This window comes from Onychostruthus taczanowskii, unplaced genomic scaffold (assembly GCF_017590055.1).
Source record: "Onychostruthus taczanowskii isolate IOZ18803 unplaced genomic scaffold, ASM1759005v1 scaffold25, whole genome shotgun sequence".
Taxonomy (NCBI): Eukaryota; Metazoa; Chordata; class Aves; order Passeriformes; family Passeridae; genus Onychostruthus; species Onychostruthus taczanowskii.
This window is the reverse complement of record NW_024499796.1, coordinates 2412105-2427819: the sequence shown is the minus strand read 5'-3', so window position 1 is coordinate 2427819 and position 15715 is coordinate 2412105. Positions and strand designations below refer to the sequence as shown.

Sequence of the window (15715 nt, the reverse complement as noted above, 5' to 3'; positions counted from 1 at the left end):
CAAGCACCTTCAGCCCTGCTCTATTTTTGCACTCTCCAGAGCCAAGCTCCTTCCCCGCACTGTGAGTTGGAGGGAGCAGCATCTGCTCCTCAGCGTGAGACCAAAAGCCTTGTGATGGTGATGATTCTCCTTTGCAAAGTGTTGATTCTGTGGGAAGAAGGAAGGAATCTCTCCTGGGCTACTTTCTCCAAGAGGTGCAGAGGAATCAGACACAGATATTAGTTCTTTCTTTCTTTCTGAAAGGAAAGAGTCTAAATCCTCTCCATTGGTGGCTTTTTCAACCTTCTTGCACATGCAGACACTGGTGGGTGGATGCAGTCCTGCCAAACTGAGGTTTGTCACTCTTGGTCACCTTCCATGGGCACATATGGGCAGGAGTTTCTCAGCCCCTGTGCACACTGTGGTCTGGAGACTGAAATTGTTCTGCAATGCCTGAGATGGTGAACGTTGAATTTTACAACAATTTTTTCAAGCTTTTCCTACTTTGATCCAACACCGGAGGTGAAACAGAGCCTGGTGACAGAGCTACAGCCCCATCTTTGCCCATTCCTGTACCCACACACCAGGCTGGCACCACAGGGACTCCTGGAATGAGGGAACTGGGAGGATGGGCTGCTCAGGGAGCCACTGGGTTCAGGGTCTGCTCCCACCCATGGTGGGGACAGGGTGCAGAGACCTCCTCCTCCTCACCCACCCACTTCTGCAGCAGGCTGAGGTCACAGCTGTGCCCTGTGCAGGCAGGGGCACCCCTCCAATGGTCCCTGTGCCCTTCACTGCCTCCTCTTCCTCTCTGCCTGGCACAGCCCTTGCCAGGCCTGGCATGGGCAGCACAGCAGCAATGTCCCCTGGGCACTGAGACAGGCTCAGAACATCCTCCACGAGCAGCATCTGACCCTCCACGGCTCCCTGTGCCCAGCAGGGGCTGGTGGCAGCCCCAAGGTGCCCCAAACAGAGGGGCTGAGTCAGGTACCAGCAGGTCCCCAGGCGGTGCCCCAGGCTGGCAGCAGCCCCAGCCCTGCCCTTGCAGGTGCAGCACAACCCAAGCCTGAGTCCCTGAGTCATCCCGGGGCAGGGGTGGACGCTGGAGAGGCCCAGCTGGGGACATGCAGTGACACTGGGCAGTGTCAGACCCTGTCCAGGCAGGATTTGCCCATGGGGCTCCTGGGCACAGCCCTGGCAGGAGGCACTGGGCACGGGCAGCTCTGGGGGAGGCTGTGCAGGTGAGGCTGCCCCGTGGGAGGATCACCTGGTGGCCTGGGGGAAAGGTGTTTTCCTGCTGGCTCTGCAAAGTACTTCCTTATCCCAGGGCTCCTCCGCCTCTCCCACCTGCCTGTGACAGCACCGGGAGCTGAAGGAGCCTTTGGGGAGGCTGAAGGGGTGCAGGGTTTGGATCCACCATGGAATCACATCCAGCTGCGTGTCCTGCTGTCCTGTGCCAGCCCAGCGTGGTGGCAGGCGCTGCACAGGTGTCACCCCTGCAGCAGGGCCTGTCTCTCCTGGCTGCTGACAGCTCAGTGAAGTAAAACCAGCCTCCTCCTCCTCACTGCAGGCTGCTGCAGGAGAGCCACCACTGGGCTGGGCAGGGGAAGGTGGCCCTGAGAGGATCCAAGGGGCATGAGAGGATGGCAGGGATGTCCCAGCAGTGGGAGGATCAGGTGAAGATTTGGGGATGATGTCTGAACAGTTGGGCAGGGGAAGGTGGCCCTGAGAGGATCCAAGGGGCATGAGAGGATGGAAGGATGTCCCAGCAGTGGGAGGGTCAGGTGAAGATCTGGGGATGATGTCTGAACAGCTGGGGGTCAGATGAAGATCTGGGGATGGTGTCCACGCAGTTGGGGGTCAGCTGAAGATTTGGGGATGGGTGTCCTCAGAACTGCCACGCTCAGGTGAGATTTTTCCCAGCCAGCACCAGGGCAGAGGGGCCAGCCCTCCCCAGGAGGGGACAGCGACACAGCAGGAGGAGCTGGTCCTCAGGCATCACCTCTGGGGACAAGCACACAGCTCCAACCCTGTCCAGACAACAGCCAGTCCAGCAGGATGCAGTCACTGTGGCTGGACACCTCGGGAAGGTGCAGGGACACCCCCCAGCACACACCCCACAGCTCTGGGGGGTGACAATCTGCTTCTGCCCTTCTCTTTCTGCAGCCCTGGCCCACCTCTCCCCCCTGCCCGCCGCTTCCTGCCTCTTCAGAGGCCTCCAACCCCCGTCTTGTTATGGCACCAGCTGGTCAGAGGAATAATCCGGGTCTGGAGGGAAGCCAGGGCAGAATGCAGCTCGGGAGGGGGGGCTGGCAGAGCGAGCCATGGCAACGCGGCAGCACCCTCCCCATCCATCCATCCCTCCTTCCCTTCCTGCTGGAGAAGGAGCCCACAGGAGATGTCCTGCCCCGGGGTCAGCCCCAGGCTTGGCTCTCCTGCTCCTCGGGAGCAAACATCTCCTGCAGGAAAAGCTCCGGGGAGTGCCAGGCTGGCGCAGCCCAGGAAATCCCGTGCCAGTGCCCAGGGACAGGGCTCTGGGGAGCTGCAGGCTGCTCCCAACTCTGGGGGAGCTGGAACAGCCCCCCAAGGCAGGCTGATGCAGCAAGCCCAGGAGCTCCCCGTGGGGTGCTGAGGAGCACCCCGATCCCTGCGGGGACCCCAGGGTGCCCCCCCGGTGCCACCCCTCTCTCCTCTGCAGCATTCTGCCTGCACAAACGCGGCTCCCCCGTCGCAGCCACCCACGCGTCCCCGGCAGCCCGGCTCCGGCGCTGCTGCCCGGCTCCACATTATCATCTCCAGTCGGGAATGATGTTTTTCAGGGAAAGAACGGAGCGGTTTGTCACTAAACCCTGAAGGGGGGGATTAAGTCAGATTTCCCTCATGCTGCCTTGAACCTCTGTGTGTGTGTGTGTCTGTGCTCTCCCCCAGCCTATTCCGGCGCAGAGACAATGAATGGAAATAAGGGACACGCAGTGGCGCTGGTCTGTCCCCTCTCCGGCGAGGGCACCGCTGGTGGCCCTGCCAGGGGCCGCGTGGGCGGCGGGTCCGAGCCCCCCTTCCCGCATCCCACCGGGCTGGGGCAGCCCCGTCCCCACTTGGGGCCCAGCCCCCCAAAAAAAGCCCAGCAGAGCCCCCCCTCCCCAGCGCTGCTCCTGCAGCACAGCCACTCCGGGACATTTCCCTGCCTCTCCCGTCCATTTTGGGCTCTGTCCCCGCCGCAGCAGCCCGGGGGGGTGGCTCAGCCCCCCATCCCCGCGGCAGGTGACACCGGGAGGGTGGCAGGGCCACGGATCCACGGGGATCCCCCCCGTTTCCCCCCTCGCCATCACCACCCACCCGATCACACCACCGGCCCGGCCGCGCCATCTGCAGCGGGCGCGGAGGGCGGGGGCACGGCCACGGGCACGGCTGGCACGCCAAAAACACCCCAAAAACACAGAAAAATTAAAAAAAACACCAAGATCCGGCCGCGGCCGGCCACGGTGCCACGGAAATAAACCCTGCGAGAGGCGGGGAGGAGGAGGAGAGGAGGAGGAAGGCTCATGGCTGCGGGGGGAAGTTCCCACCGGTTCCTGCCCTTTCATTTTCTTATTTTTATTTTTTTTCTTTAATGCGGAGTTTTTTCGCCTTAATTTCGCCCCGGGGAAAGGAGCGCCCCTCCTTCCTCGTCCATCCTCGGGTGGTTTTGGAGAACAACCCCCCCTTGCTCGTTTCCCCCCGGGAAAATATCGCCTTGCAACAGCCGGGAAGGAGGAAGCGGAGCGGGGACGGCGGTGCCGTGCCCCCGCCCGCGGCTCCCGGCGTTATTCCGGCCGGGAACAGCGCGGGGGAGCGGGACCCGCGGGCAAGGGATGCCCGGGGCGGGGGGGACACACACAGGGGCACCCCCGGGCTGCGGGAGCGAAGGCACACCCGGGGAAATAATAATAATAGCAATGATAATAATAATAATAATAATGCAATAAACGCCAGCGTTTGAGCGGGATTTGCTGCAGACAAAGCGGGAGGGCCCGGCCTGGCACTGCGCTGGGGAGGGTTTGGGGGATCTGCACCCCTCTGTGCCCCCCTCGGGGGTCAGCCTCCCGTGTCGGAGAGGCCCCTCGGCCCTTTGGGGGTTTGGGGGCCACGGGGGGATAAAACCGAGGGGGGCTCGAGCGTCTCTGGCTTCCTTGTCCCCCCCCCGCTTTTCCACCGTCGCCCCGTCGCCAATCCCCCCTCCCCCAGCACTGCAGAAAAACCCCAAACACCCGCAAAAATTCAACAAACACACCCCGGAAGGTGACAGCACCCCCGACCCCCCCAGCCCACAGCGCGTGGGGCGGTGCGGCGCGCTCAGCTGACCGGGGCGGGGCTTGGAGGCCTGCGTCATCGGCCACGCCCCGGCCACGCCCAGCCAGGGCCATTCCCCGCGCCGCAGCGCAGCGCCCGCCGGCAGCGCCCTCTGGCAGGCGGCACCTGGTACTGCAGCGGTGGCACCCGCGCGCGGACAGGGGGACACGGACGGACAGGGGGAAACACATGGACAGAGGGACACACATGGACAGGGGGATACGGACGGACAGAGGGACATGAACGGACAGGGGGACACGCACGGACAGGGGGACACGGACGGACACGAGGACACGAACGGACAGGGGGATACGGACGGACAGGGGGATACGGACGGACAGGGGGAAACATATGGACAGAGGGACACACACGGACAGGGGGATACGGACGGACAGGGGGACACGCACGGACAGGGGGACACGAATGAACAGGGGGACATGAATGGACAGGGGGACACACACGGACAGGGGGACACGAATGGACAGAGGGACATGAAGGGACAGATGGACACACACGGACAGAGGGACACAAACGGACAGAGGGACACAGATGGACACACACGGACAAGGGGACACACAGGGACACGGGACGGGAACGGACAGGGGGACACAAATGGACAGGGGGACACAAATGGACAGGGGACACACACAGACAGGAGGACACGAACGGACAGGGGGACATAAACAGACAGCTGGACACGAACGGACTCTCCACAACAGGAGTCACCCACGGACACACACAGAACCCCCCGTAACAGGAATCACCCACAGACACACACCTGGCACACCCCGCAACCGGAATTAACAAGACACACCCCCAGCACCCCCACATCCAAAATGACCCCCGCAGCACAGCCCCTCCCCACGCCCCAGGCTCCGCTGTGCCACCAAAGCTCTGCCAAGCCAAGCATTGCCCCCACCCCCCGGTGGAGCTGTGCCCCTCCCGCCCCCCGGGCTGCAGTGGGGAGGGGTCCCTGGGGTCACTCAGGTTTATTTCCCGGTAAAATCTCATCACACACAGAGGGGATCAGTCACCCCTCCACGCTGGGCACGGCAGCGCTGTAAATCTGGGGGCAAAGGCTGCGTGTTCACCCCGCAGCCAGCACAGCACGATGAGCTTTCCCTCCGGGCTGGCTGCCAGACTCTGCGTCTGACTCCCAGTGCTGTGCCCAAGGGATTTGGGTGCTTCTGTGCTTCCCCTTCTGAGCCTGGGCTGCGTGTGAAGTGGGAAATGGGAAAGGAGGAGGGGAGCGGCGCGGCGCTAGCACCGAGCAGTGGCAGCGATGCAGAGGCAGGCTGTGCCCGCAGGTGTGTGCACACGCATTTATTTACACGTCTGAATGTGGCCGCAGAGAGATTCACCTGTCACCGACTGCCTGGGGACACGGGGCAGCAAAGGAGCGCCCCGAGGGACAGCAGAGTGACAACGGCCCGTCTGCATCCAGCCCCAGCAGCCGCCAGCCACAATCCTTTGCTCCAAACCTGCTCTCCTCCATGCTTCCTTAAAAATAATCCCGAGCTGAGTTTGTCAGAGTGCCGGAGTCGGTGCCAAGGCAGGCTATAAATACCAGAGGCTATTTAGGAGCGAGGTATTTATACTGCTGCTCCATCTCCCTGCCAGGCTGCCCAGGCAGGCCCAGCATCGCTGGGCTGCAGGAAAAGCCCCAGGGAGCTGCAGGAGAGCTGCACCCGCTGCAGGGGTCCCCAGGGTCCCCAGGGTGTGTCCCCTTGCCCGTGGGGACAGTTGGCTCCCTGGCAGCCTGGTGGTTCTCTTGTATCCATCACACCTGGTAGAAAATATAAATAAGGAAAGAGTGTGTGGGAAGTCTGGGGCTTTTGAATAACTGACTAATATGATTAAGCAGAAGCTGTTTGTTGTTTATATTCCACACACTTTTATAGATTTTACAAACTACTAATTATACACGTCTTCATTGGTGTTTTTGTCTTGCTCTCTCGTTTTCTGTTTCTATTTCTCAGTATCTGTGACTGGTTATAGTTTAGGTGTTTCACACTCTTCTGTTGTCTAGTTCTTGTGATCTTGCTATTCAGTTTCTCAGCTTCTTCGTTCTTGTTTTAGTACAGTTTATGTGTTAGTATCTTTGGTGAATCCTACAGTACTTTGATAAAATTCTGATGAGAACAGTTACAAGCAGTGTGGCTGGTAAGTTGTTCAGGTGCATGGCTACAAGAGGGGCACTTGTCTCATTGGAAAACTGGGAGCCAAGCTGCCCCAGCCCACATCCCCCACCCCACACTGCCCGGGGAAGGTGTCAGCCTGGGGATGGAGGCTTTGGAGGGCAGAGCCAGGAGGGCAGGGATGGGAACATCCTCCCCGTGGGGATGGAGAAGGATGGTTTGGAAAGCCTTCCTGCCAACACAGCTCCAGCATAGGCAGCCCATCCTGACACCCTGCTGGCCTTGGGGACCCAGAGGCTGGATCCCACTCCAGGGCATTTCCTGGAGTGCAAAATGCCCCAGAACTCCCTCCAAGCAGGGACTGAGGACAGGTTTGGGACCTCCAAGAAGCCTTTCCCTGCTCGGGGGGATGTGGGTGAGGAGCCAGGGCTGGACACCCCCAGAACAGATGGGAAGGGAAGGGAAGGGAAGGGAAGGGAAGGGAAGGGAAGGTGCTTTTCCTCAGCCCCCTTTCCACACAGGGCTGGGAAGGAGCATCAGAGTGGATGGGGAGAGGTGGTGGCTGCTTCCCTCACTCCATCCTGTGCTGTTTTGGTCCAAATAATGGAGATTGGGATGGCCAGGTCTGGAAACTGGGCCCTCCACCAGTGGCTGTTGGTGTGGGATGGAACTCTGGGAAGTAGCAGGGAGCTGGGAGGCCAGAGAAGGGACGGGTCTTGGGGTCAGAACTGACTCAGGCTGGTTTTCCTGACAGACAAGTGTAAGGATGTCTGTGGTACCAAGGGATGCCTCCCCAGCAGCCTTGGGGCCACATCCTGATTCCTCCTTCCTGGTCCTCTCCTAAGGAGTCTAGGCCAGGAGGCCTCATTTTGGACTTTTTCACCCCCAAAATTCAGTTAAAACCTGTTAGGATGCTGGACATGTGTTTAACTGACAGAAATGGGGGTGCCCCACAATCTTCTGAGTCCTGGGGCTGAAGGGGGAAAGAAACACTGGCAGCTCCTGCTGACCATCCTCCCTGGGGGCTCCCCTGGAATATTTGGGATTTTAGGACACCGTGGGAGGGTGTGAGAGTATCCAGTATCCTCTGGGGAGAGTGCATCCATGGTCGGGGGATGTGGGATGGGGAGGCACTTCCACCCCCCTGAGTGCAGGCAGAGGCAATGCTGGCTGTTCAATGCCTGGCCCCGGGGCTGGGAACATGTCCCAGGTGAAGGTGCTTGTAGGGACAGCCAGGACACAGTGTCACCTGTTGTTTGTGTCCCCATGAGCTGCCTGGGGCACTGCTGCTCAGGGTTAATCATCTCAGGAGCCCGGTGTTTGTGCTGGGGCAGTGAGAGCTGGGGCTGGGCAAACCCTGCTGAGCTGCAGGCAGGGCCCAGCCTGGTGCTCTGGGTTTTCCCAGTTGCAGCTGTTCAGCATTGCTCAAATGTGGGATTTTTCCTTTCCCTGGTGCAAATGCCAGGGCTGTGACCCAGCAGCAGCCCCTGCACCTGCCCGGGGTTTGGGAGTGGGGCAGAAAACCATTCCTCCCAATGTCCCACAGCAAGGGGCAGAGCCAGGGCCACACCCATGCCATGCCAGTGCCCATGCCCGTTCCCTGTGCTCATCCCAGTGCCCAGGCTGTCCTGCCTCTGCCTCTGCCTGTGTCTGTCCCATGTCCTATGTCCCATGTCCCATCCCATGCCAGTGTCTGTCCCATGTCCCATATCCCACGTCCCATGCCATGCTGGTGCCTGTCCCCGTGCCTGTCCCCGTGCCCATCCCCTCTGCTCACCCCGGTGCCCACGCTGGTGCCCGCACCCCACGCCCCGTGCCACGCCGGTGCCAATGTCGCCAGTGTGTCGCACCCTCCGCAGGCTGCACCGAGCCGATCCCGGCTCCCTGCCAACGCCTGGCTGGCGGCCACCAGTTATCCCAGTGCCGACCAGCAGAGGGGAATGCTGGTCCGCAGGAGCCTCCATCCTCCTTCTCCTCCTCCTCCTCCTGCGCTCCCCCGGCCCCGCCGGCCCCTCCCTGCCCTGGGGCGCTGGTGGGTGCTGGATGCTCACCCAGCGGGGGTGAGAGTGGGGTGACCCCCCGCCCTGTGCTGCCTGTCACAGCCCCCGGCACCGGCTTGGGGGCTTTGAGAATCGCCTGGTGCCCCTCAGTCAGTGTTACCCCTCTGCTCAGAGCTCCGTGCCCGGGCTGGATCTGATGGATCCCGCTCAGAGCTCCGTGCCCGGGCTGGAGCTGGGGCTGGAGCTGATGGATCCTGCTCAGAACTCCATACCCGGGCTGGAGCTGATGGATCCTGCTCAGAACTCCGTGCCCGGGCTGGAGCCGGGGTTTGGAGCTGATGATTCTCTCTCAGAGCTCCGTGCCCAGGCTGGAGCTGACAGATCCCGCTCAGAGCTCCGTGCCCGGGCTGGAGCTGGCAGATCCCGCTCAGAGCTCCGTGCCCGGGCTGGAGCTGATGGATGCAGCCCTGATTCAGCAGAAGGCGCTCAGGCAGGCCTGATTCAGCAGTGTTTAATGACGCTGTTATCGGGAGCGCAGCGCTGGAGTCAGCAGCGGGCCGGAGGGTGCAGCAGCCCGCGGGCACGGCATCACCACTCGCGGGGCTGGGCACAGCTGCCCTCGCCTTTATCAGCACTGCAAAGTTTTATTGCTGCAATCACGCTGCTGTTAATTGCACCGAGAGCAGTTCTGGGGAAGGCGAGCAGCGCCCGGCGCAGGAGGGCACCTGCACCCCCTTCTCTGCCGCTGCTTCTCCCTCCTGCCCAGCCTGGGCTGGCTCGGACCCCGGGGCACGGCGCGTCCTTAACAAGGACACGTCGGGGCCTCAGAGGTGACCCCAGGTGGGTTTCCATCCCCACCCTGTGGATGGGGACCTGAGCCCAGCTGCGAGGGACACCACGACCTCCCCTTGGCTGCAGCTCCTGCCCTCAACCCCCCCCCTCCACCGCGATCGGGTTTCCCGGTGATCTGGTGAGGTGGAAATAGATCCCTGTGCCAGGGTCAGTGAGAGTGGAAGGAAAACTCCACGGATCGCTCCTGGTGTCGGTGAGAGGGAAATAAACATTTACCGGGCTGGAGATTTATCCTGCAGTGTTCAGCGGCTGCAGGAATCCAGCAGGATTCTGGAGGAGGGGAGAGGTTGGGAACAGCCTGTTCTGGGCGCTCTGCAGGAGCATCCAGCACCTCTGCTGCCGAGAGGTCAGGCTCTACACCGTGCCAATGGAAAATCCAACGGGAACAAGGTGGGATCATCCCCCCCAGGCACCGAATCCACAGGGATCAGCTGAGGGGCAGGAGGGCAGGGAGTGAGCACACAGCCCCTGTCAGGCTTGGTTTGACTGCTGTGAGCAGAAAAAATACCCCACATAATCAACTGTTTTAAATAATGCCTTGTCACAGCCATGGATTGTGGCATCAGAATCATCCAGAAGTCCTGGGAGGGGGAAGGACAGGTATGGAACACTTTGCTCATCGTGATGGACTAATGCACTGAAGGCTCTGAAGGCTTGAATAATGTGGGAACTACCTCACCTCACTGCTGCCATCTCCACCATCCCAGGAGCTGCCTGAAATGAGGAGAGTGTTTACTCTCCTCAGCTGTATTCACAGGGAAATCCTTCATCTCCAAGCTGGGGTAGATAATTCATCAGCTCTAGGCAGATAAGCATTATTTCCATCTCTTCAGTGAGATGTAATTAGCTGGCATGATTAGACTTTATCAGTCTGCAATTCTGTACAACTCCAGCACTGCACAGCCTCTGATGGGAGGGACGTCTGTGCCGGGTCCCTCAGAGCCCCACCATGTGGGACAGGCCCAGGACAGGGTGTGACAAAGCCATTTGAGCATCACTTGTGCTGCTGGCACTGGTGGTTTGTTCTCCTCAATCCAGGGGCTTTACCTGGAGCCTTTGCAGAGGGAGATGGGGGAGCAGAGCAGGGAGCTGGGAGCTGGGAGCTGAGCCTGCAAAGGGGGATGGATTTAAAGACATCCCCGGGAAGGATGGAGCCAGGAGGGGAGACAGGAGGGCAGTGGGGGCTGTGTCTGCACCTTTTGTGCTCAGGAGGACAGGCTTAGTGCCTGAGCAGGGCCAGGCTGGGCTTCCAGAAACTGCAGCTGGAGAGGAAGCACAAACCATCCCCATCCCCATCCTGATCCCCATCCCCATCCTCTTCAGACACCCATCAGGGTGGCAGGGATGGAGGAAACCCTGACCAGGAGCACGTCGGGGACAGTGCCCTCTGCATGTGACCATGTGGGACTAAACCAAAATATGCTGGAAAGGAAGGACAAACTATTCCCATCCCCATCCTCATCCTCCTCAGGCACCCACTGGGGCAGTGGGGATGAAAGAAATCCCGACCAGGAGCACATTGAGGACAACGCCATCTGCATGTAGCCATGTGGGAATAAACCAAAATTTGCTCACTTGCTGAGTTTTGAGCTCCCAAATGTCCAAATCCAGTCCCAATAAAACCCTTCAAACAACTTCTTTACTTTCCTGGCCCAAGCTTTAGCAGCTGAGCCTGCCTCTGGCAGCAGCCAGCCTGTGCCAGAAGCTCCCTGCTGTGTCACCACGTGGCACTGTCTGGTGGTGCCAGGACATCGTGCCCATCCTCAGGTGGTTTTTGAGCCCCAAAAGCAGCCTGTGTGTCTGTGTGACAGCCTCCAGGCTCAGCTGACAAGCTATTTCTGTGTGCCACAAACATTCCCTTCCTGTTTGCAAATCAACAATATCAATGTTATTTTTTACCTCTTCATTCAGGTTTTATTTATTTATTTAAGAAACACACCAGTGGGCAAAAGAGGCAGTGATGACTCAGTGCTCCTGTGGATTAATTTTTTTAAAAATAGGGCTTTTAAACCACTTACTTGGTTTATTTAGCAGGATTCTGTGTGCACTGCCTAAATTATATTCCATACATTGCTTTTTTGGAAGGGATGAAGCTTGGTTTCTAATAATGAAGTTATTTACATGGATAGATATTCCCATTTATTTTCAATTTGAAGGGGGTGGATGCATTTTCATCACCTCTTAAATACCATCACTCCACTAAGACAGAATTTCAAATTAATTCACAGCTAGACTCCTCAGGGATCAGCACTGGGGAAAGTGTTTAAAAGCCTCCAGTGGAACGATTTTCTATTGGAAATGAGATTTTGCTGCAGATAAATTTCCCACAAGAATCCCTTGATACCAGCAGCATTCTGGGCAGGCAAACAAACTGCAAACAAGCCCCGTGCTAAGGGTAAAACCTTCTTATGGGGCATCTCAGGGGGGAAAAGAAGGGAAATATTTCAGCTTTGGAATTATTTTCCCATTGAAATGAGTCAGAGAGGTGAGAACAGTGTTAGGATGGAAAAAGCTGATGCACTGTGGGCATTCCTGGGGGGACAGGGTGCTGGGACAAACGCAGGTGACATCTGGGTGCCACTCGATGTCCTGGTGTTTTTTGACCACTAAAAACAGGGGAGTGTTCGGCTTGGGCAGAGCGTGGCACGGGCACACCGTACCCCAAAAGAGGATTCTCGGCTCCAGGGTGGCATCCCCCTGGCACGGCGAGGGGCAGGACCCGCTGCTGTCCCCGGGGGTGGTGGCAGCGCTGCAGGGCAGGGCTGGCGGTGGCAGCAGGCGGGAGGGGTGTGCCCATCCTGCCGCCCCCTGCCCAGCCCCGCGGCGGCCGAGGGCAGCTATTTCAGGAGGATAAACAGGATGCCTCGCTCCCAGCCCGGCCACTTCCAACCCTCCCTCCCACCGCTCCCGGGTAAACAAGGCCAGCCCAGGAAAAGCCTCCCGGAGCCGTTTCCACGCTGGCTGCCCCGCAACGAGCCAAGCAGCTGAGCCGAGCATCGCCCAGCCCAGCCCCGGCTTCCAGAGGTCTGGAAGCATCCAGGGACCCCGAGCGATCCCAAGGCGTGCATCCACCTCGGCAGCGACTCCCCGGAGCCGCCCTGCAGCTGGGAACGGCTTGAACTTTCTGGTCACGCCAGCACGTCCTCCTTCCTCCTCCTCCTCCTCTTCCTCGCTCGGTCACACCCCGAGCTGCTGGCGGTGCCCGGGCTCTGGGAACGACGGCGGCGAGGCCTTTCGTGCCCGCGGATCGTGCCCAGGCAGCGCCGCGGCTCCTGCGCGGCTGTTTCCGCCTGTTGCGCTCGGGAAAGCAGCCGCAGGAGCACAAGGGGAAGGAGGAGCTTTTCCAGCGCTTCCCCCGGCTCCGCGGCTCCCGCTGCTTCCTCCCCGGCTGTGTCCGAGGAGACTTGGCACGATCGCTGGCACATTCCGGGTTGCAGTGTCCCGCTCTGAGTGTGCCCCCCTGCTCCCGGCTCTCCGGGAGATGCCAGCCCCCATCCCGGGACAGCTCCTGCGGCTGGGGCGGGTTTTAGATCACCTCCAGCGCTCCCATCCCGTTCTCCGCCGGGGGGGAGGCCGAGGGGCCCTCGCTGTGCCCGCATCCCCCGCCGGCTCCCAGCCCGCTCTCCGCTTTGGCACCAAGGCCGAGGCTGGGGGGCGGGGTGTGGGCGCAGATGGGACGGAGCCCGGGTGTCGCAATGCCGGGCTGGAGCAGCGCCGTGCCAGCACCGAGCCGGTTTTCCCGGTGGCACTGCGGGGGGACACCGGGCACTGCCCAGCTCCCGGCTGGGGGCACGGCCCCCTCCTCCATCCTGCCCATCCCCCCGCCGGGTAATTAGCCGCGCTAATTACCGGCGGGGGACACTCGCAGCCTCTCCCCGAGGCCGGGGGCGGCGGGCGGGACGCGGGGCGGTGCGGGAGGAGTGGCCGGGGGGGGCCGTGGGGCGCCGTGCTGCCGGGCCGCCCCGAGCTCTGCCTTCTTCCTCCTCCTCCTCCTCCTCCTCCTCCTCCTCCTCCTCCCTCTTCCCTCCTCCTCCTGCCGCTCCTCCCGCCGCCCGGCCCGGCCCGGCTCCGCTCGCCATGGGAGATGTGGTCTCCACGCACCTGGACGAGGGTCGCCGCCAGCACATCGCGGGTGAGCCCCCGGCGCGCCCCCCGCTCCGCTCATCCTGGGGAGACCCCCGGGATCTCCCCATCCCTCCTTCAATCCCTTTGGGAACCCCCCCGCTCACTCTTCCCGGGACCCCAAGCCTGCTCTTCCCCTCTCTCGCACTTTAAACTTTGTAATTTTTAGTTTCCCCGCGGTTTTGCCTCGGCACAGCTCGGGGGCTACCCGAGGTGCCTCCCAAATGAAAGGCTGCGTCGTGCCGGGGTGTTTGTGTTGGCGGCGGGGCTCGGGGACCTCTGGGGCTGCGGGGAGGGCAGAGGGGACTTGTGCTCGGGGGGATGCTGGAAGCGCAGGGACACCGCTGTCAGCACGGGCACTGCTGGCGCTGGCTGGCAGATGAGTCTCATCCCCCTTCACAGCGCCGGGAGATCCTTACCCCCCCAAGAGGTTCTGCGCTGCCTGCACCCCTGGCTGGCTGCAGGCAGGACACAGCAGTGCCCCGGCAGCTCCGTGGGACCGGCAGGGTGACAATGCGGTCATTGAGAGCCCGAGTGTCCCGGGGCGGCGGCGCCGCGCCCCCGGCTCAGGATGTGCGCCCGGAGCTGCCCGGGAAGCGCGGGGTGACGGCTCTGCACGGCACGGACCGTGTGAAGCCGTGCCTGGGGGCTCAGCGCTGCTGACTGGGGTCTGTGGTGACACTCCTGACCCCTGTGAGTGGGGTCATACCCTGTCGCCGTGCTGGGCTCCCCCAGGCCACTTTGCGTCACTCGTGATGCGGGCGCTTGGCTCCCCGGGGCTTCTAAGCGGGCAGGACGTGACCTCCGAGCTCTTTCATGTTCCAGCTTTGGTTTCAGTCCCCAGGCTGGCAAAACCTCGTCCCCAGTGGGTGAAGCCACCCCCGCAGCAGCGGGATCGGCCCTGAGCGGGTGTCACAGCCGAGGGTGGCTTCGAGCTGGACCTTGTGCGTCTCACCGGCAGCTCAAGGGCTGGGCAGCGCCCAGGGTTTGGAGGTGACTCCGCCGTATCACTCCTCTGTCGCGGCCATAAAGCCGCGGGAGTGGCTCTGAAGTCCTTTTGTCCCCAAGGGCTCTGGGGGAAGAGCTGCTGGAGCTGCCGTGGGGCTGGCACAGGGACGGCTGTCTCGCCGTGCAGCCCATCCGCCCTGCCAGGCCCCATCCTGGCAGGAATGCTTACGTGGTATGCAGCTCAGCAGGACGCCAGCAGGTTTCTGAGCTTTGAAGGAGAGCTTGGAACTCGCTCTGGGGTTTTCATCTTGCATTAGTTAAAGCTCAGCCCGGCTGAGCACCGGGTCGGGGCTGCCTGTGGTGTGTTTGGATCCAAAGCACATCCTGAATTTCTCTGGAACTTGCTGAGATTGTCTGTGCACAGATAGCTCCCCGTGCAAGCCCCTGTGACCCTAATCCTGAAGAATAACAAGGAGAAACCTGGCTGGGTTTCCTGTGCAGGAATCTGTCTCTGCTGGGTCAGGGACTGGGTGTTTGCAAGGCCAGGCTGGGTGGCTGCACCCTGGCAGGGGCTGAGCTGTTAGCCCAGGATGGGATTTAATCCATGCTTGGGAACTGCAGAGAGCTTGTCATGGGAAAAAGTTTTCATGAGAAAAAAAAAGATTTCTTGAGGAAAAAAAAGATTCCTGTGGAATAGGATTATGGAGACTAGGCTAGGATGTGTCCTGTGCCATGCTGGAGTGAGCAAAGGGGACACACACCTGTACTGGGACACCTCCCTGGGAGAGACTGGGGAAAACTGTGTTCCTGGAGCACCTCTCTGCTCCTGCCAGGGCTCCTGGCTGGCTGGGGAGCCCCCGGAGCTGGGAGGGGCTGGAGCCCAACAGGCAAGGCACGACTTGCTGTCAGGCATGCAAAGCAACGTGGCGGGGAAAACTCCGGGTTTTCCTGCCTAGCTCGGCCTGTTCTCCACTGCTGCTGCCCCAGGAGGGATCCAGCCCTTCTCCACGCAGCTTTTCCCAGTTGTCCTCCCAAATCTGGGGGGTTTGGACTTGCTGCCCAGGCCCCCATGCCCCTGGGTTGTTGGAAGGACAGGAGCTCCTTGGGCTTGGCAGTGCTTCCCGAGGTTGCAGCCTCTTAGAGCAGCAGAGCTGCTGGGGAGAGCCTGGCCCGAACCTGTGCCCCTCCTGGGAATGGGGTAAAGAAGGAGGGAGGTGGCACAAGCCCTGCCATGCCCACAGTGTCCAGGCTGGGCAGGTGCCATGCTCTGTCCCAGCCCTTTTGATGGTGGCTGTGTGAGGCTCGTGCCAATGGCTCCCAGAAGTCATGAGCCACACATGTGTGACT

At 60.9% G+C, this 15715-nt stretch overlaps 1 protein-coding gene across 2 annotated transcripts in view; it reads left to right on the top strand.

Annotated features, from left to right (window-relative positions):
- The first annotated feature begins 12859 nt into the window (after window positions 1-12859).
- The window catches only part of NIBAN2 (niban apoptosis regulator 2), a 32187-nt gene continuing 29331 nt past the window's right edge, over window positions 12860-15715 (top strand). The window contains exon 1 of one of the 2 annotated variants that reach the window (XM_041406575.1): window positions 12860-13430. In XM_041406575.1, coding sequence (XP_041262509.1) covers window positions 13376-13430 — 55 coding nt within the window. In that variant the 5' untranslated portion in view covers window positions 12860-13375. The remainder of the gene's footprint in view (window positions 13431-15715) is intronic. The other variant, XM_041406576.1, reaches the window with a different exon arrangement.